At 40.5% G+C, this 22,142-nt stretch overlaps 1 protein-coding gene across 4 annotated transcripts in view; it reads left to right on the top strand.

Annotated features, from left to right (window-relative positions):
• Nucleotides 1-1,676: 1,676 nt before the first annotated feature.
• Nucleotides 1,677-22,142, top strand: part of SRGAP1 (SLIT-ROBO Rho GTPase activating protein 1) — a 239,278-nt gene continuing 218,812 nt past the window's right edge. For all 4 annotated transcript variants that reach the window (XM_077833521.1, XM_077833502.1, XM_077833492.1 and 1 more), the window contains exon 1: nt 1,677-2,297. In XM_077833521.1, the coding sequence (XP_077689647.1) occupies nt 2,231-2,297 (67 nt within the window). In that variant the 5' untranslated portion in view covers nt 1,677-2,230. The remainder of the gene's footprint in view (nt 2,298-22,142) is intronic.

Here is a 22,142-nt window from a genome sequence, read left to right as displayed (position 1 = left end):
AGACAGAGAGACAAGATGGATAAGGTAATATCTTTTATTGGACCAACTTCTGTTGGTGAGTGAGACAACCTTTCGAACTTACACAGAGCTCTTCTTCATGTAACCTGAAGACCTAGAGCCCAGGTTCCAAGAAAATTCTGCCTCCAGAGTTTGTACCAATAATCTAAAATTGTACCAGCCCTACAGAGCGTAGCCCCCTTGTAGGATTATAGAGGGTGAACCAGGTTCCAGTCCCCCCAAAATGTCAGCAATTAGGATCAGAACTATTCCCAACAGTGGTAGAGGAGGGGAGATGAGGTATCTTCAGAGTCCATGAACACCAGTGATGTCAACAGACCACATACTTCAGTTTGAACTCTGGGTGTTTTTTATTTGTGGGCCACTGGCGTACTCTGAATTCCTTGCACCTCTAGCCATCTTCTCTGTTGACAGACATTCTTCCTACCCTTTAAATATTTGGGGCATTGATATATAATTTCTTCTGAAGTTACTAAAAAGACTTCTGTTTTTCCCCTCTTTCGCTTGGTGGAAGCTAGGTCCTTAATTTGCTGTAGTGATGTTCCCACCAGAGCAGCTGACTCTGTAGGTGCTCCAGGGCTCAAGCATCCACTGAAAAAAAATAGGGGGTACTCAGCAACTACAGGGCCAGATTAATCTTTTGTGGGTCCAGGCACCCAGACCATGGCCCTGCCGCCCTTGGCCTCTTTCCCCAGAGACCCTGCCTGCCACTCGCTGAGGAAGGGGTTAGAGAGGAGTGCCTACAGGCAAAAACAAGTCAGCACCTGTGGTTCCCACCCCATCCATTACAAAAAAAAAGTTGTGTATTCTTCTAACCTGCCAAATGACAATTTATGTTCATTCGTATGTTATGATCTGAGTTGGCGAATGCAAGTGCTTTCCCATCTCTAGTCTTACCCCTAGATCTAGTGGAGTGATGTGGTTCTTGTTGTGAATAAGCCCTATCAGAAAGGCAGCAGCCTCATGAGACAGAGGCTACAGAAAATGTTGTTAATGATAAAGGAAATTAAACCGTTTTAATTCAGCTCTTGGGCCCCTCCTAGCCCTCCAGCATCTCGTGCTGCCCGACGTTTGCGGTACTAGGAGTGGGGGGTAGAGGGCGTGACCTCTATTGAAAACGAGCAAGAAGAAACAATGCTTTGCTCTGACTGTAAACGTGATCCCCAAACTAAACGGTCTCTTCCCAGCCTGCCCACCTTCCCCCCTCCCCTCTCCTCTCCCTATGGCTCCGTCGCGGCGGCTGCAGCGTGTGGATTTAACTTTCCACGCCAGGATCAAGGGCTTTCGATCACCTTATCTCCGCCTCACACCCCTTTCCCCAGCTAACACCCGCTCACCATATGCTCTCGGGAGAGGACACCGGCTGCAGCAGCTGGTCCCACCCTGCCAAAGCCGAGTCTGGCTCAGCAGCCTCTGGGGCTGGACTGCTCCACGGGAGGCAGCCGGGCAGCCTAGCTTGCTGGGGCCTCCCCCTTCCCCTCCATTGGGGGGCCCGGGAAGGCGTGGCGACTGCGGTTGGCCGCCAGAGGCTTCGCTCTGCGCCGAGAGCCCGGCGCTGGCTCGCCCGGGGTGGGGGAAGCGTGCGAGCTTCGCTCCCTGCCCATTGCCGGCGGGGTGGGCGGGTCGCTGGCAGCGGCGGCTGCGGGCTGGCGGCGGAGACGCAGTCCGGGTTCGTGCCCCAGGCCAGCAGCAGGGGGGAGCGGGCGCCGCGGGGCGGGGCGGCAGAGCCACGGCGGAGGCGAGAACTTTATCCCCAGCGACCCCTCTCGGCGTTGGGCCCAGAGTTGAGGCGCTCGGTGCTGTCGCCTCGGGCTCGCTGCTCTCCCAGCCGGCGGCGGCAGCAGCTGGAGTAACCCGTGGCTGGTGAGGAGCCCGGCGCGGGGCGTTGACCCGGCCGCCCCTACCCTTTGTCCGCCCCACCCCACCGGCGCGCGGAGACATGACAGCGGTGCGGGGCAGCAGCGGGACTCGGCGCTAGCCCTGTGCAGAGGGAGCGGGTCCTTCCCACACCCGCCTTGGCCCCGGGGCTGGGCTGGGCTGTCTCTGCCGTGGCTGGAGGAGATGGTGCCCGCGCCAGGGTTAGTCTAGTCGCCCACCCCTGCAGCTGCCGGTCTAGCGCGTGCGGGCGCCGCTCCCCTCGCCGCCCGCGGGGCTCTGCTTCATGAGCGTTTGACCCAACTTCAGAGCTCGTAGGAGAAACGCCGCCTGGATAATGTCCACACCGAGCAGATTCAAAAAGGACAAAGAGATTATAGCGGAGTATGAAAGTCAAGTGAAAGGTAAGTGGATGTCGGTGGGAATGGGGGTGGGGGGAGAAATATTCCCCCCTCTCTTTTTTGCTGCCTGACACTGATCCTAACTTGGGCTCCCTCTGAGGCTCATCACAAAATCCAGAGCGATCACAACGAGTGCTGGGAGGGGGAGGGTAACGAGATGAGTTTCGGTTCAATGAGCTGTACTGTACATGCTGATCAGAGTCATTCTGGAGCCACACTACACTGGGGGTGAGGACCGATTTTCAGACGCCCGGATTTGCACTTCAAACAACGGAGTAATTGCTGAACTCAATTTCCCTTAGTAGTGTCATTTAAGATAGGGGAAGACAGACGCCGCTCATGCAGCCCTTTACAATTTGTCAGGAATCAGTTTGGAGAAGGGCGAGGGGAGGATGGACTGATTTACAGCTGGAGTGCTTATGAACGGTCTGAGATTATGCACCTTTCATTAATCGGGGTTTAGTAACCTTTTAAAAAGCTTGGCAGTGAAACTGAAGAAAGACAATAGCAAGCCTTGCCCTCTTCATAATGCACATGGCTGTATTTCCCAAGGATTGCTTTGTGTGTTGAGCTGTAGCTGCTTGATTAATAAATTGATCTCTTCAATATTATAAAGTGTTTCAGCTTCAACATTAGCTACATTTTTACATCCAAGTACTGTGCTGAGAGCAGTGCAACTGGAGTCTTGGTTTCGCTGCTAATATTCCTTAGACCTTCAATATTCAAAAAGAAAGGAAACCAGTCTCTTTTTGTAAAAATACGTTTTGTGGAACAGAGGACAAGAAATTGATGTTTTAATGACATGGGGTTGTGCATGTTCCTTGGCACATGTTAATTCCTTTCCAGACTGACACAGTGGGTGAAAACTTGTGCTGTTCAATGAAATGCTTACACTATTCCAGTGGATATATATTCCAATGGATAGCTTTACAGACTTGTCTTAACTCAAAATGCTGCATAAGCCTTTAACACTGACTGTATTATAAAGACAATATGTAAGCAAATACTAACTAGGGCCCTGATCCTGCTATGTGATATGCTGGTCAGAGCCTGCCTTCACATGGAACCCCACTATGTGGGTGCAGAGATCCCCACACATATTCAGGATTGGGCCTGTGGATCCAAACAAGGCTTTGGAAAATGGAGAGAGAGTACCAAATACCCCACAATTGTTTATGAAATCCAACAGAATATCAATAGTTGCATAGTCCATCTTCTCTTTTTACTTGATCCTTCAATGAGATCACGATTATATCATCACAAATCCAGCATTTTCATGGCAACCAACTGTGATGAAACAAGAAAACTGTCACTGTGTTTAACAGAATTAAAAAGATACTGTGCTTTGAGGGGAGGAGTCGTCTTGTATCGTCCTCTGTCTGCTCTCCCCACCTCCCCCCTCATTATTAGCTAATTTCACTAAAAACAAAGACTTGGGTAGTGAAGGCATCTGGTTATAAACTGTCTCCTCAGGTGTTACAGTCCCCCTTTGTAATTGCCACTACTTCACAATGCATTTATAAACCTAATGTATAAGGAATTTTGATTTGTTCACATTGTTCCCTGTGGTGTCTCTGAATGTGTACAATGGTTGTCTTGACACTGCTGAAGTGATGACGCCCTTAGCAAAGCTGTTTAGAAAGATCCACTAGGACCTGTGGTTGTAGTCACAGCTTCTTTTTCAAAGACCTTTATAACAATTTAATTCCAGATTACAGGAAGACTTTTTTCCCATTCTGGCATCACTTTCTTAATGACAACTGAATATTTGTGTAATGCCACGGCAGATTTCCAAGGCCAGATAAGCAAATATAAACACAAATTACAAACAAACAAACTAGGGTCAGATCCTGACCCCCAATATGGTCTCTCTTTTCACTGGGGAAACCCAAAGGGACTATGAAGGTACCCTAGTTAGACAGCAAAGTAACCTTCAGGTAGTGCAAAATCAACAAAGCCAGCTCTGTGCCACTTGTCCAGCATAGGCGTGTCAAGGCATGCTGGGAAAAAGGGCCATGACCCAAGCACCTCTTCCTCCAATGATATCTGGTTAGTGTAATGTCCCCTAGGCAACTGTTACTATCAACATAAATTAAAGCTGCCCTAGAGATCTGGGAATTAGAGCAGTCCCTAGAATATAGCACAAAGCTGGTATCTTTTGTCCTTTCCTCCCACCAAGGTCCTATGCTGAGTACAATTTGGTGTGACCCAGGGATCATTCTGGTCCCTAAATGCTGCAGTCCCAAAAGCCATAACTTCCAGAATTTGACAACTCAAAACATATGCATTTGAGTAAGCCCAGTTGCAAGACTTATCTGAATATGTTACTGGAGAAAATGGGCTTCTATTATACATCGCTAGTAAGGTGTGATTCTGTAGGTGGTGGTGCACATATGAAATGGGGATCTTCCGCGTCCCACTTTACATATCTTGCTGTGCTGTTAATTCCTTGACTGAGTCAGTTCTATTAGATATTGTGCCAATTAACTTTCAGCTCACATAAGCTAGAAACTATTACTTGCAATACTTGCTCGTTGTGTGAGTAGACTCACTTATAGGCAGTTACTACAAGAACCAAAGAAAGCAGAGGGCAGAGTAGATAGAATTACAAACTAACAGAAATACAAAGGGTACATTTCATTCATGGGTGGAGCATGTGAACATACCACTCCAGTTTCACCTGGTCCCTCATCTAACCATGAGAAACTTGATCTGCTACTGATTTTAGTGTTGTTCTTAAAGACTGCTTTTGTCACCAGGAATAAAACTATCAAATTTGTGGAAAAAGGAAAATAATTTTAAAATAAGAATCTTAAACTCCAACAAGTGCAAGGCTACAGAGTCTTTGGACCTGATCTTACAGTTAGATCCATGTGGGTGGACCCTTGTACCCATGCTCAGCCCCATTGACTTTGGGGATGTTCCATGCTAGGTGCAAGGCTTGGCCTGATTGGATCTGATTGCAAGGTTGGAGCCTTAATTTTTAGGGAATAGTTGGAGAAAGGCCACTTGCATATAAACCTAAAATTCAGTGATTCATTGGAGGTGTGAGACCTTTGAGTACAGTGAGCAATGCTGGTTGTACTGTGTACTTAAAGTTTGCTGTTAAGAATAGATACTTTTATTAAACTGATTAGCTGTGTCAATTTCTAATTTAAGAAGCCTTTATGAGGGCTAACAGGATTTAGTTTATTTCAAATCCATTTTTAACAGTTGCTCTTAAGGATAAGCTTAAAATTGGTAAGGTAGTTTGGGGCATGTGCCTTACAGATCTCTTGATTGTTGGATAATTGAATGAAATGACTTGGAATCATGGAAGGGACCTTGAGGATTCATTTAGTACGGTTCCCTGCACTGAGGCAGGACCAAGTATACCTAGACCATCTCTGACAAGTGTCTGTCTAACCTGCTCTTAAAAACTTCCAAAGATAAGAGTTCTACAACCTCCCTTTGTAAGTTATTTCAGTACTTAACTAGTCTTATAGTTAGAAGTCTTTCCTAATATCAAACCTACATTTCCCTTGCTGTGGATTAAGATGATTACTTCTTGTCCTAGCTTTAGTGGATGTGGAGAACAGTTCATTACCATCCTCTTTATAACAGCCCTTAACATATTTGATGACTATCAGGTCCCTGCTTTTTTTCAAGACTGACATCCCCAGGTTTTTTTAAAGCTTTCCTCATAGGTCAGGTTTTCTGAACTTTTTATCCTTTTTGTTGCTTTCCTCCAGACCCTCTCCTATGTATCCACATCTATCTTAAGGTGTGGCTTCCGCAATTAGACACAGTTCTCTAGCTGAGGCCTCACCAGTGCTCAGTTTAGGGGGAAATTACCGTGCGTGTCTTACATGCAAAACTTCTGTTGATACAGCCCAGAATATTAAGCTTTTTTTGCAACTACATTATATTGCTGACTCTCATTCAATTTGTGATCCACTGTAACCCTCAGATCTGTTTTACCAGTCCTACCACCTAGCCAGTTATTTCCCATTTTTGTAGTTGTGCATTTGATTTGTTTTATTTATTTTCTTTCTAAGTATAATACTTTGTACTTGTCTTTATAGAATTTCATCTTGTGGGTTACAGACCAATTCTCCTGTTTGTCAAGGTCATTTTTAATTCTTGTGTCCTTCAAATCATTAATAACTACTCTGAATATGGTCTGTCAACGTGATTTGCACCTTCCTTATATTAATTTAATCAAAATGGAGGAAGAGACTTAGAGGGGGCCACTTGTGTTCATTTATACTTACTTTATATACCATTCAGTCTACAATTCATATATATACTCTTATGAGATGTCATCTGGTTGTAAAATTTCAGAACTCTAGTCTTGTCTGCTTTTTGGGTGTTTGGGGAGCAAAAAGGCCTTCTAAAATGATATACACTCAGAGATAGCTAGAACTGTGTAGTATTAGAGCAAAACACATAAAGGTACAGCATAACACTGACCTTCAAATATTCAGTTTAACACAATATTACATGTTTTAAAAGGAAATAGGAGAAAGTTCTATTTAGCTCAGCAGCTGACATATACTCTGCCTGTATCAACTGTATTATTATCCCTCTGGAGCATCTGAGAATGAATATACCTGCCTATCTCAGAATTATGTGTAGCACTCTCAAGCTCAAATGTACTCATTCACTTGATTGTCTACTTCAGCCTGACTCTTGTTTTTATTCAGAGACCAACTGGTTCCTGGCACTGTTCTTAATGTACTAATTTAAAGTAAGACCAATTTGATGGATTTACTGAGGAACCCAGAGAGTTAGACAAATAGTAGGACACATCCCTTGGGGTCTGTATTGGTATTTTTTGTATGATGACTGATCAGTTACTGAGATTTTGAACATCTGACTTTGTCTGGTTTAAAAAAAAAATTTCCCTTTACAAGTAGGGATGTAAAATTGAGCCCTGTGCAGAGGACTGACACAATACCTGTGCAGCACTTAAATTTCCTATAAGCCTTTAAAATAGGCCTAGGCACCCTTAAGTCCTATTAGGGTATGTCTAAACAACAAACAGACACCTGTGGCTGGCCTGGATCAGCGGACTTGGGCTCACGGGGCTTGGGCTATGGAGCTGTTTAATTGTGATATAGAGGTTCTGGCTCAGGCTCCATCCCAAGCCCTGGGACCCAGCAAGCGGGGAGGGTCCCGGAGCCCAGGCTCTAGTCGGGGCCCGAACATCTATATTGCAATTAAACAGCCCTGTAGCCCAGGCCCAAGTGGGTTGACAGAGACCAGCCGTGAGTGTTTAATTGCAGTATAGACATATCCTTACTGGCCCTCCACAAAGTAAAATTCACTTGGTGTGGATAGTAAACATGCTTACTAACTACCTGATCCAAGCACTTCTACTGTAAGATTGTGAATGTTTGAAGGTGTGTGCCTAATGTTAATTAAGGATTGGAAGTGGAGCTGGTTAGAAACTTGCCAGTAGAACGTTTCTCTGTTGGAAAATGCCAATTCATCAAAAACAAAACATTTTGTGGAAATATGTCTGCTTGAATTAAACTTCGTTTTGAAAGAAAAATTGAAAGAAGTGTTGTGTGGTCAAAACATTTTGTTTTGAAATGAAAATCAAAGCATTCCATTCCTACTTAATTTTGTATTTATGTATTATATTAGAGCTATGCAGCGGGAGGAGGTTTCATTTCACAAAGGATTTTAAATTTGGCTTTATTCTGAATTGGAATGTTAATCAAACACCGAAATTCTCTAAAGAAAATTTTTGAAATGTATGTTTGTTTTTTATTTCAACTTTTTTAAATTGTATTTTACAATATATTTTATAATATAAAATAGTTTCAAAACCAAAACTCATAACAAAATTTTTGTTTTGAAAACATTTTAAATTGGATAGAATCATAGAATATCAGGATTGGAAGGGACCTTAGGAGGTCATCTAGTCCAAACCCCTGCTCAAAGCAGGACCAATCCCCAGATAATGATGTTAGTATAACCCTTTTCCAGTTTTCTTTGAAATTCCTCAGACAAACTCTAGATATAAAATTTAGAAAGGAAAAATCAAAACAATGTTTTGATTGATCTTAAAAAAACATAAATTCTGACTCTCATTTTGCTGGAAACTTGAAATCTGTGGGGCTTTGTTCCATTCTGGAATGGAAACATTTTGAAATTGTGGATTTCCCATGAACGGAAAAATTGATTCCCTCTCAACTAGAAGGCATCAGGAAGAATTTGTCATGGCTTTCAGAATACAATCCAGGACCTTCTCGTATCTGCAAAAAAAAAAAACCCAAACAAAACAAAAAACTAGCAAGAGTAGAAACTATCATTTTGATAGTTGGGCACTTCGATAGGCTTTATACTTTGCCCTTTCTTACACCTTTTAGATTGTGTGATATATCTGTACTATTGTTCTGTGACTTACATTTAAAAATAAATCCTTATTTCTGTTCAAAGCAGCTGTTCAGGAGACTCAGAATATCATTTGAATGTAAATTTAAATATTACCAAATGAAAGTCTTCCATCTTGAGGGTTTTAAGATGCTTTAAAAACGTGTAATGAATTTTGCCTTCTTACAGATGGAAAACTCTGGTACAAAGAAGATAAGTGGGTTGGCCAGAGTCACAAAGGAGATCTCTATTTGGCAGAGTCAGGAATAGGCTCAGGACATGTGACTCCCTGTCCTGCATCTTAACCATGAGACCATCCCTTTTCCATTTCATATCTTGTGTTTCAGTGGACATTTGGAGGGAATGGAATCTGGGTCACTTCAGTACATGTGAACAGACAACCAGTAATCATGAAAGTGGTGGGTCTTAACTGTGTGCGTGTGTGTGTGTGTGTGTGTGTGTGTATATATATATATATATATATATATAATAATAAGTGTGTGTGTGTAAAATATATATATATAAAATAAATTACCATAGTTAATTATCTTAACTATGGTGATTGGCTTTTGTCACCTTAATGATTAAGAGTGAAAGATCTAACTTCCCTCTTAATGTGTTCACATACCTCATTGAAACCAATGCAATTTGGATCCTGTACAATGGTTTCTTCTGGTGTTCTTTCTAAGTGTTTTCTCCACAATATTTCAGCATTTCATAGTAAAGTTCTAAATCAAGTTAAGGTTCATTTAATTTCCTACCATTATCTTTTTATTGGTCACTTTTTATGAAGTAAAGTATCCGTTGCTAATAACATCAGACTGATAGCTCGGAAATGGTTCTGTGGTCAGATGGAATGGCTTCTCAGTTCATCTTTCTGCTTCGTTTTGCTTAAATTAATTTCAGTTTCTATGAATATTGGTTCCCTTGCCAATCAGTGCAGCTCCAATGGCAATGGATGTCAGCACTGGAAAAGGTTGGCTAGCAGCGATAAGACTCTACAGTAACAAATCCTCTGCTGACGCTTATACATGCTCTTAGCATTGACTCTCTGCTGGCAGTGTGGCATCTGCATGTTGGACAAGACTGGTCACAGTGATAGGGGACAACCACACTAAGCCATGTGCAAGTGGATCAGTGGCACGTTGCTGTATTAACAGAATGTCAGTGGCCCACCTCTGACCCCTGTGCTCCTATGAGTAGAAATTAATGCTAACTCAGTTTCTGTTTAATCTAGATTAGTTTCTAATAATCTACCCTTACTGCTCAGGTTTCAAGGAACAATCTAGCACCTCTTCCACCAATTTGCATAACCATACTCAAGTATTAGGATTCTTTTTGTTCTGATGGAAACAAGCCTCATAGCCAGCTTCTCTCACTTTGTCAGTTACTAGTCATAACTTACTTTAGGCCTTTTCTTTACTGCTTACTGTGGGCAACAATCTATTCCAATGTGTCTTACCCCTGTTCTGGAAAGACCATTCTTGGGGCAGGAAAGCTAACTTAGTCACCTTCTCACCTTACCCTTTCAGCTCGTAGACAAAAATGAATGCAAACTCTGATGGCAGTTCTTATGTGAAAGCTGGGTCACAAGGAAGTGGACTGTGACCGCTTTGCATAGGTCATTAAACTGGTTCAAATGATAATGGCAATTTTCATCAAATAGCAAACTAGAGATGGAAAAGACCTATTATGTGCACGTGTGTGCACGCATACATTCAGAACTGCAGGAGAGTGTCTCTCACACACACACGCGCGTGCACACACACGGCAGTAGGACCCAGGTGGTGTGTCATCTTCCACTGGAACCCCACCACCATGTGGGAGAAGGAGGAGGAAGAGTGCGGAGAGGAGCCAGCTAGAGACTACAACTGGTAGGAGCAGAAGCAGTCCAATCCAGAACCTCTGGACATTGAGAGAACTTTCAACAGTTTTGACTGGACTTTCTCTGTTTTATGCTGATTGGCTGTTAGCTCAAACCCTCCCCCCTCGATTTCACTCTGTACCTGCCCCTCTTACCTCCTCCCCCTCCCCCTCTTCCCTTCCCTTTTTCTTTCCATTTAGCTAAACCCAACTTAAAAAGTGTCACTAACATGATGTGCTCTCCCAGCACATTGTTGACTCTGTGTTATACCCCTTCCTCCACCCTGTCTGTCTTTCTGTTTAGATTGTAAGCTCTTCAGGGCAGGGAATATTTGCTACTCTGTTTAATGCCTACCATAATGCGTTCCCATGCTTGGTAGGCCCTTCAGCACTATAGTAGTAAATGTGACTAGATTGTTGAAAAATAATACATCTGCCAATGCAGGATTATTCCTTATAGTTCATTTTTGTTATATCTTCAGTCCCATTTTAAATGACTGTAGTGATTGGGTGTCCATCAGTCTTCTTGAGAGACGATGCTACAGCCTGAGAGGGATATTCTTATCAGGAAGATTTTTTTTATACTGTATTTCAGCTTTCCTCTTCCATCATTATTGAGCCAAAGAGAACATTCCTTTTCCTGTAACCTATCTACTGAGCCACCCAATGCCTCATGAATTAATATATTCTTCAGTTTGTGAAAATTAACTGGAATGTGGTCAGGTCAGTCAGTCTTGGAAAACATCTAAATATAAAGACACCTACCAGATACATGTTGGTAATATCCATGTTGCTTGTTGCATAACTCAGCATTTTATTATCTATCTTGCTTTTTAGTCCGTCCACTGATCAGTGTGCTTCAGGACTGCTTGTAATATACTCTTGAGCAGTTTCAGGTAGCTGCTATTTTTTTAAAAAGGAAAGCAAATCTCTGCCCTCTTCCCCCAGTCTGACAAGGATATTTCAACTTTTTTCTCCCAGAAATGTGGCATTTCCACCCAAAATTGTACCAGACTCATGTGGAAGGCATCTATCTTTGAGTAGTAACAAGCTTAATGTCACATACCTTGCAGCCCACTGGAACTAGAAATGGGAACTTTATACCCCATTGGAAAGGGGAAATACCAAGTGTTTGCATCTAGCCCTGCTAAATCCTGAGGTACTGGATCTCAAAATAACCTTTGTATAGGGAAAAATTACATTAGATTCATTTGTAGATATTTCTGAAACATTAATGTTCTTCTTCCTCCAAGGCCTACCTTCATGGTGTGAAGGCAACCTGATTTACAGTGCTCTTGCTCTCTGTCAGCGAGATTCCATTCAAAGTTCTCTTAGAAAATGTGGCATGTACAGAGTGCATTATGATGTACTGTGATATAAAGGTGTCAGCAGTATGAGCTGGGATGATCTGTATAATTAGCTTATGGCTTTGTTACTCTCAGGTGAGCATATCAAAATTATGCTGAGGAAATTTCTATGGTACGTTACATTATCTATATGTGGGTACATATGTAAATGTTCCTTAATTATACTTCCTCTGGAAAAAGCATGTATGTGTACTCATGCATATCTTAAATTGTGGAACTTCTGGAAGTTGTGGGTTTTTTTATAATCTTGATAGTGGGAGAAAAATTTTCTTTCCCTGTCATGAGAGTTCTACCAGGATTGTCTAGAAACGGGTATTTATGCATACATTTTCAATGAGCTTTCTTTTCTTGTATATAACTTACTTAAGTTTCAGTTGTAATTTCCTGAGATTTTTTTCCTACAAATGCATAAGTGGAAGTGAGTGGGTAGACTGTGGAAAGGTATTGCTGTTGAATATAGTATATTTAAAAAAACAACAAACAAAAAACCCAAAACAACACCTGAAAATGTACTTTACGTAAAATGACTTTTTTTCCTAATGGGAAACATAGGTATATTTACAAGAATTAATAATTGGAGCCGTTATGATACAGTATTTCTTGTAAATCATATTTGGAATAAAAACAAGCATAGCTGACTTACTGGATGACGATTTCCAGGAAGTAATGATTGTAACCCTTTATGCAATTAGCCACCATGGAAAAATAAATGAGTATTGCAATTTCATGTAGATAGACTTGTCCAGACTGGTCAGCTGACACAAACTTTGTTCATTTGAAATATTCAACATGTGTTTTGTTAACAGTATATTATTGCTGTAATGTGCTCAGAAGCCTTGCTGCTTTAATCTACTTTTCTCTTTTTGTTTGTAAGTCCACAACTGGATTTCCAATGAGGTGTTAAGAGCTTATATATTCTGATGCTTATTGGCTTTGCCATGGAGTAGAGACTGGGTCTTAGATGCCAATGTGAAAGGATTGTTTAATATGTGGCTTTATTCAGAATAGTTTTGTATATTGATGTCTAATTTCCAACTAACAGTTGATACAATTAGTCAGACCCTGAGTGTCAAGACAGAAAATGGAACAAAAGTGTTATTAATCTCAACAGATACTCTTAAATTAAAATCTTAATGAAGCGCCGAGTGGGAAAAGGTCTGCTGCATAGAAAATAGAAAGAACTAGGGAGTCCAATATAGGGGCTTGCTGCTGTATATCTGGCCACCAGTGGTCTCTTCTCCAATATGCTCTTATCTCCAAAAGAGAAGGCTTCTCAACAGCTATTGCTACCTTCTCCTCCCCCACTCTTCCAAATGATTTCTGTTGTAACAGCTCCTGATAGGATGATTTTTATGTGCACCTTTTTAGTTATACTTGTGACATTGTAGTTGACTTTATAATCCCTTCCTCATCAACCATTTGTACTGTCACAATGACGCAATGGGTCAAATCCTGAAGTTCTTACTTGGGGAGAATGATCATTAATATCAGTGGCTGTTTTGCCTGACTAAAAGTTGAGTAAGACTGACAGTATTTGGCCCTATGACTTAAGGCAAAAACTAAGCAGCAGGAACATCTTGGCCATTCCTCTCATTTAATCAAGTTACAGTATTCATTTGAGTCACAAACTTCCATTCATACTGACCTGCTGTTGTCTGTATGTAACTGCAAAGCATTGCCAAATACTGAATCTGGGTTTGGTTGTCGGGAGAGGGGGGGTTAGTAACAGTCTTCATTTGAGGTTTTTAGCCATTTGAAAGTGTGACACTATTGGATGTTTGGGCCTTCGGAGGTCAAGAGCTCTGAGTAGAGAAACCAACAAGCCTTAAGAAATAAAACTTCCATTTTCATGCTGATGTGCATAGTAATGCAACTAAAGAGAAATATGAACATGAGCAGAAGTGTTTTCAAATACAATTTCTCAAAACATTTTTTCTATGTGGCATCAGCAGCCCTTTAAAATACTGTCATTTAAGAGGGAGCTTAGAGCCAGTGTGTTTTGGTGTCTGGTAACGTTTAATCAATCTTAAATGCAACAAGTTGGCAAGCTTTGTTCTTCCTTTCCGTTATCAGACACATGATTTCTTTCTTACAATAAACATGCTGTCATCAAGAAATCTGTTTACATATGCTGACAAGTTGGTCACAACTACAACATTCATATTGCAGAGATCAGGAGCACATCCATAATGAGAGATATAGTATAACTTATAGAGCTAATGGAAAGAGCAAGTCATTTATTGGTGCCAATGAAGATAACAGTAGCTAATATGTGAAAACTTACGTTTTAGAATGGGAGAGAGCAGATTTCGCCTATCTTGCAGAGAGGAGCCCTGCTCTGTGAAGCCTTAAACAAAAGGTCCTTGTGCAATTGATTTGATAATACACTTCAGGCAACCTCTCTAAACAGGTCAAGAGGGCAAAAGAGCTGCAACATGAGGCAAAAATTATTTTAAATCTCTAACTCCCTTACTGCCAGTTCAGCGGAATGCTAATAACATGAGGGCACGATGGCTCAGGAGATTGGTAATAGAATAAGGAGCATATTTCCTACAGGTTGCCAGCTGAAATCCAGCATAGGTCAGTAATGACTAAATTGATGCCACTTGAAAGCTGCCAGGTGACCACATGGTATGAGATCTTATTTCAGTTTAAACGGAACAGGTAGGCTTTCACGTCGCAAAAATTCTTGTGGTTGGCAGGCTTGAAAACAGACTTAAATGCCTATTGAGTCTTTGGCCTGTGGGCCTAGATATAGAAAGGTAATTAGGCACCTCACTTCCCTTGAAATCAGGGCTTTTGAAGTTCTGGGCCCTGGAGATTGATTTGCCCTTGGAAGTAGTTCCTCTAGAATGTGATAGACAGATACACATTTGGCATTCTAGTACTGGAAAGTATGTTTGGCTGGTCTACTTGTTTGCTGGATAAATAAGGGAACTCCACCCTCCATATGCTTGTACTGCTTTTTAAAGTAAAAACAAAATTGCTTTTATAAGTAATCATTTGTTTTACTAAATCAGTTTGAAAAAAATCTAGAGGATAATTTATTCAGCACATTCATTAAAGTAGTAGATATCTTGAAGAATAAACAACAATGGGTATAAAATCTCTAGAGAGGAACAGTCGTACTGAACTAAAATAGCCTGAGGATGCATATATTTGAAGACTGCATCCAATTTTAACAAAAAGAATAATTGCTGAGTTGAAATATCCTGGCTCATAATTAGAGGTATGTAAGCTATTCTCTTTCAACAAATTATTAGTACCTTTTTCTGTTTGAATTTTCAACAAACAAAAACCTGAAGTTTATTCAAAATTAATTGAAAGGTTTATGCAGCGTACTTCAGTCAAGAGCTTTTGTTTTGAGTATTCTATTTGTAATTTGCTATTCATCCAGTGTAACCAGACATCTAAAGATGCATTATGTTTCTGCTCCCTGATTGCCTGAGTCCCAGGCTCTCAAACCGTTCACGATGTCCATCTAAAAAATTTTGCCGCAAAAATTTATCCCAATGAATGTTGGTAGAAAGTAAGGAGGAGAGAGGGGAAAGGGCTCACAAATAGCATCTGAAGCAAAACTGAAGCTTTTACTCGATCAGATAACAATAAATGTTTTTATTACTCGTCCAGCTCCAATCATAATACATTTAGTGGGAAGGAGGAGAAGCTAGTTGAGTTCACTTATAACAATTAACCAAACTATCTGTCATGTTTCATCTGCCTATGATGAAGTGAACCTCATTTTATAAGCAAGCTTGATTGTACAGTTGTATGCAAAGTACCATAGCTCAGGTGTGTGCTTCAATAGCAGTGGTAAACAAGAAGAATGAAACTGAATGTCAAAATCTGATGAGCTTGTAAACAGAGGTTTGAGAAGACACTCCTGGTATGTTTCTGAAGGGCTGCTTTAGATTTATTTTGTGTTCAGCAAGAGAAGGGGTTTCTCTCTCTCTCACCCATATCTAATTGCCGATTTCTAATAGTTAATATTGATGGGGCATCTTTTTTTGTCCTGGACCAGGTGCAGTTCTTATTTTACAATATTTTTAAATATTCCTCTTAGTCTCGTCTTCATCCAGGTAATTAAAGGGATATATTGTTGTAGGGATGTGATAAATCTCCAAGCTTGTAAAGTATCGGGGGTAGCCATGTTAGTCTGTATCCACAAAAACAACAAGTCTGGGGCACCTCGACTCCGAGCTTGTAAACTGTCTTTACATGAATGCACTCAAACTGTAAGTATTTGCATTAACACATTAGTTTCTAAACTGTGGTACATGATCTGCATCTGCTAGTCACGTGATGTTGACTTATCCTCCTTGTTGCCACCTGCTAACTTGCATTAAGAGAGCTGAAAATACATTACTTCCAAATATGAATTTTCCAGGCCAGCAATTGCTGCAGTTGTCAAAGGGGCGTTATTTGATTATTGGGCAGTTGGTAGTATGTGTGATCATGGAGAAGTGATCAAGAAGACTATCCCCTAATGTATTCTGCAACATGTAGTATGGAGGAGAGGCTGCATGGCAAATTTTGCCCTATTGGCAGGTGTATTTTAAGTTCCTTGGAACAAGGAAAATCTTTATGTATTTGCACAATGCCTAGTACAGTAGGGTTCTGGTCTGACTGGCAATCACAGGAGTTACTACAATATAAATGGTAACAATGTTATAGGAGGCGAACACCAGGACTGACTTTGGTCGTAAAGTCTCTGGTCCTGGATGATCAGCTGTACTACATTCTGACGCAATCAAAACTTCTAATCTGTCACAGATGTTCAATCTCTCCCTTCCTGGTCCAAGTTCAGGACCCAACTGAGCCCTGAGGTGAGCCAGGTGTAATTCAGTTGATTTCAGTTTACTGTTGACTTACAGCAGGCCTAAATTAGCATTGATTGGCACTAGCTCTACTGAAGGTTTGGAAGAAACTATTAGAAGGAATGTGGCACAGTGGAAGTGCTGGTTTCTATGTAATTCAGTCTAGACTTAAGAATGCCAAATTAGTGTATTATTTGGTGGTTTCCTCAGTAAGATTTGTTTTCCAGTGAGACTTTGAGTGATTAGAAACTTGCTAAATCTTTACTAGTCAAGCTGCCTCCCATGCTCTAGCTTTCTTATCTGTGAGTGCACAAGGTAGACTGTCACTATATGAGGTGTCCCATTACCATGAACAATTGCTAACTAATGCAAGACTATGATGTCACTGGCTGTTGAGCTGTACCCACTGTATGACTTGGGGTGGAGAAAGGTGGTAATTATCTGGTTTGGTATCTGCTTTTTTTATAAAGTGTTTGTTACAGCCATAGGCCTCAGTCCTGTAAACAAGGCCATGCTTAAATTTACACACACAAGTATGTTGACCTCACTGGGGCTACTGACCTTCCAAGCATTACTTATGTCTGTAAGTGTCTGCAGGATTGGGGTTTTATTGTATCATGAAAATGTGCAACATGAATGAAGAGCGCTGCAAGTCTTTCCTCATTTGAATAGATGCTCATAATCGATTCCTAGTCCCTAGACACTGTCAGTGTGCCATGTCAAAGTGGCTGCTCATTTGAGTAAGGATCTGACCTATACTTAAGACCCCCCCCAAGCTTCTTGCTAATCTACAATAATACAAATAATTATCTATTGAAACTAGTCAAGAACTACAACTTGACTTGGATAGAATTAGGAGGATAAAATTGGATACGGTAATGGGTATGATTTAGTGGTAATGGATATACTTGAACGTTGTTGCAGTGAAGTCCTTTTAGATACATGCTATTTTACTTTTCTCTGAGTGTGTGCAGTTCAAACAAAATAGTCTAAACAAAACAAGCTTTAAAATGTAAAAATGACTTTATCAGAGACAAAGATTTTTATGGACCTAAAATTGGGAGGATAAATTATTTGAAAGTCACTCTTGTATCTGTGTATCACAAAATGTAAAAAAGTACAAACATACTAACAAAAGGCTGACTTCTTTGACATTTTAATCTTTTAAATCTTTGAAATACTTGTGGGCATCAGAAGGCTTGCTTCTAAATCCACTGGATGGTGTTTTCAGTGTCTCAAATATAGCGTTAAAAATTGTAGCAGATTTAAAAAAAAAAAGTGATCGGAAAGCTTAATGCAGTCAGAACATCATGACCTATTATGTAAAGCAACATTTGGCAAGGCCTTCCCAGCTGCTGTAAATGAACAGTAAGAGAATTTTATCAGCTGCTTTGACTACTTTATTACATAACCTGAATATTTATGACCCTATTAATGTTTAGCTGTGAAAGTGCAATATTGATGGAACAAAGATTCTATATAACAATGAAGAAGCAGAAAGATTCTTGCATCAAAAAAAAAAAGCCAGGAAAATATTTAACACTTCATGTTCATGGTTGAGAAAGTTTGTTGAATCATTTTGCAGATTTAAATATTATACAATGATGTGACCATTCAGTTCAAAAGGTACTTTAGTAACAGAATGGTGTTGCTGAACATTGATATATACTATCTAAGTATATATAAGTCAATAAGCAGAATGTGATGATGATTTATACAAAGGAATCACTGAATCCATAACTGTAAACTACCATGATCTAGCAGATATTCTTTTGATATTAGGTATTTTTTTAATCCACTCTATCTAGATATTTATGACTCTTTCACTGTAGTATTCAAGTGCCTCTCAAGTTTTTAGAAATAGCGTCAGTTTCTTCCTTCCTTCCTATTCTTTAGGATAAATAGCTTGATTAGTTCACGGGTGTGGGTAGGAGTGTTGTGAGTGAAAAGTTTAAATAAAAAATGAGTATTTCATCTAGTTTTGAAAGTGGTGAAGTCCTTGGTCATTCTTATGCCTTGGAAGAATGAGTTCCATAGTATAGTCTAGATCTAGCTCCAATGAAAGTGCTTCTCCAGCGTTCACAATCCTCCCTCTATAGACTTGTTGTTTCTGTGAAATGCAGCTGTTGTGAGAAGTCATGGTTGTGGATGAACAGGAAATTGGTCATGGGTGTACTTTGGGGGTGGTTAATGGGGCCTGTCCCTCCCCCCCTCAAACTGCAAGCCTGAGGCAGGCATGGATTTTGCCTCCACCTCCCCCCCCCCCCACATGCAGCCCCATTGGCCTGACTGGAGACTCCCTCCTGCCCCCCCCAAAATAAAGAGGTAAAACTACGCCTATGGAATTGCTCAGTAGCAAGGGCCAATTCCATGGAGGGCTTTCAATGTCAAGACAGAAGTCTAGGTTTTTACATTATGCCCAACAATTTCGTAACTGAGCATTTGGAGTTCTGACTGTCTATTCAGAGTTCTGAGATGTTCTTCAGTTCTACCCTCTCCCCTATTTTGTTGTTGAAGGTTTAAAACTTATGCATCTGGGCTATTTGGGAAGTTATACTTGCACTCAAGAGTTACAGCTACCTAGAGAAATATAGAACGCAGTGGGTCCTGGCCTGAACTGTTAACTTTAAAATTAAAGTAATGAATGGGTGAGCCTTCTGGATTATTAATCTTAATTTTCTTGTTCTTGCCTCAAGTCAGTTTGTTGTAGCTATTATGGTGTTCTGGAAGGACACTCTTCCTTTTCAGGAATTGGAGATTTAAATATGCATTGTTCTTCTGGGCAGTAGGGCTGAGCAGTCAAGTAAGATGGAACAAAGAAACCTGTAATTGGGATAGGAGTTTCAATTGTGTTCCTTTTTGTTTTGTGTAAGACAAACTTGCATTAAGTCTGATAGATAAATAAAACAATGACTGGGGTGGAAGTAGCACATCTGTTTTAAAGTTAAGTGACAAGTTTACAATAAACCAGTAATTTTTACTTGGGAAACTCTTAAAATATTTTTGAAATACTGTGTGTTTGGTTTTTTTTTTTCCTTAGAGCATTCACAAGTCCCTTCTTGAATATATTTTTCACTCAGAAAACTCCCAAACTTACCTGAATTTATTTCACAAAAAGAATTTTCATGTTGCAACATAAAATGAATAGCCTAGTGGTATTTGTGTGTGTGGGGGGGAGGGCTGTAATTTTTGTCATTACTTACATTGTAACCGTGTCCCCATATCCCTAACCTTTAAACATTTTTAGTCTAAAAGTACTAAATACATTCTGTAGCATTTTCTTGAGCAGGAAAAATGGCAGTAAATCTATTCTGCTCCATTCTCTAATATACACTATATATAGAAGCTTTGTTAAGGGCTTGATGTCAGTGAGGCTCTGTGGAGGCTCAGCAATCTGTCCACGTGCAATGAACTGGAGAATTGTGGCCTACGAGAAATAATATTTCACAGCTGCAGGGGGTTTTTAATTTGGTGGTAAAGTTACTTTGAGCAGAAATGTGAACGATAAGGTTTCCACTAATCATCAAATTTTAGAGATGGGAGAACTAGCAATTTTTAAGCAGTGTGGGGTTTTTTTTTATAATTTCTTTTTTTTTTTTTTATTTTCTTAACTAACATTGATTTTGATTTAATGCATGAAATTAACCAAACATTATTCTATGGTCCAACCTTGGTATTTTTTCAATCAGTTCAAAATGAGAGGTTTGTTAAAAAATGGGTATTGCACAACTATTTTTATATCTGTCTTAGGCGTTTGTGTTGTGCTCAACTCCAAAATATTTAGACACCAAATGCAATAATTAAATAATTGCTGATTCTCAAGCAGCAATGATTTCAATTCTTCCTTCATCTGGAAAGATCTCTATGAGATGTGCTGGTGATAGATAACTAGGGAAATGGGAGATAAATAGGCATTTTCATAGCCTTCTCTACTGAGGGATTGGTGACGATGCTTTGCAGAGAGGTCTTGCATTTTACTCCAACAGACTGAGCCAGACCCCACTGAAGCCAGTAGAAAGACTACCATTGACATCAGTAGACTTTGGATCAGGAATGACATGGGCTCATGATCTCTGGAGACATGGAATTTAAAAGTCCTGTGCCAAAAATACCCCAGCCTTAAAGAACTTTCCTCTCCTCCATCAGTCAAAATTTCCCTGTAGATTGAAGCATGTGTGGTGGGAATGTGAGGTTTCATTTTTATACAAGGGAACTTAAACCTGTTTTAAGTGCAAAATTCACCCTACCTATGGAGCTGCTAAATTGCCTCCATATTATTAATATATTATGAATTTTATGATGTGTTTGCTGATTTGAAATTGCTGCCAGTAAAAACTTTTGTAAGTGGCATCAGTTGCCCATGGAGGTGAAATAATTTAATGTGACTGTGTGGCCAGCCATAGACACTACACTAAGCAATTCTACAGTATATTCTTTGCTTGAGCAACCAAAACTGAATTAGAAAACCTCTTTAGTCCTCCAGTAAGTACAGTGATGACACGTATTAAGTAACTGTTTCATTAAAAGCTCTTTCAAAACTGTTTAAAATGAAATACTAAGAATGTGCGTGAAGCAAACTGGTTAAAGATAGAAAACTCAAGACTAAAATCTGACATTCCAGCCTTAGGCTTTACAATCGCTATGGGCAAGGAAAATGTTTCCATGCCAGATGGTGCCCCTTCCTTATGGAGAAAACTGCAGGAGGGCACCAGAGGAAAAGGGAGGTTTCCTTTCTTTGCATTTTCAAGGGGGAAAAGACTGGGGGACTGTTGATTTGGCATGGGGCATGTTCTCTTACCCCAAGGGATCCTGCAAATCAATACAAGTTAGGAGTCCATCCCCCAGTTCCCCAATCTTGTGGAAGCAATAGCTGTCCTGCATCAATGGCTGCTGCCTCTCTTTTGCTTCCCTGAATTCCCTCTGCACCTGCTAATTCAGCTCCAGTAGGAGCCAGGCTGCCATTGACTGGCTCCTTTACAACTTCTCTGTATCTGCCATGGAGCAGGCACACTGATAGTTAAAAAGCAGTTTGGAGTGCATTATCTGGGAGTTTAACAAAGGGCAGTGCATGAAGAGCATGGCTGGGCTGCCCTTCCCCCAACTCTGCTCCTAAAGCCCTTCCGGTGAAAGGAGGGGTGCAGCTGCCTTCCTACCTCTGTGCAGATGAAGACCTACATGTGCAGTGAATACCATGGCAGTTTACAGTGCTGCTTAAGTTAACTACTGTATAATGGTTTGCTTAAGTGGTTGTGTAAATAAACGTAATACAACTGAGGCAACACACTTGAAAGAATCAGGAAAGCATCAGTGTGTAGCTAGTAAATACTATCCTAATTTTAAATATTTACTGTATTAGTAACCCCCGTGAAGTCTCTAATAAATTCTGTAAGATTACTTAAAACAAGAATATCTCCTTTGTTAAATCAATGATATCCATG

The sequence above is a fragment of the Eretmochelys imbricata genome, chromosome 1, assembly GCF_965152235.1.
Source record: "Eretmochelys imbricata isolate rEreImb1 chromosome 1, rEreImb1.hap1, whole genome shotgun sequence".
Lineage (NCBI taxonomy): Eukaryota > Metazoa > Chordata > Testudines > Cheloniidae > Eretmochelys > Eretmochelys imbricata.
The sequence above is the reverse complement of the archived record's forward strand: the minus strand, read 5'-3'. Positions and strand labels throughout refer to the sequence as shown.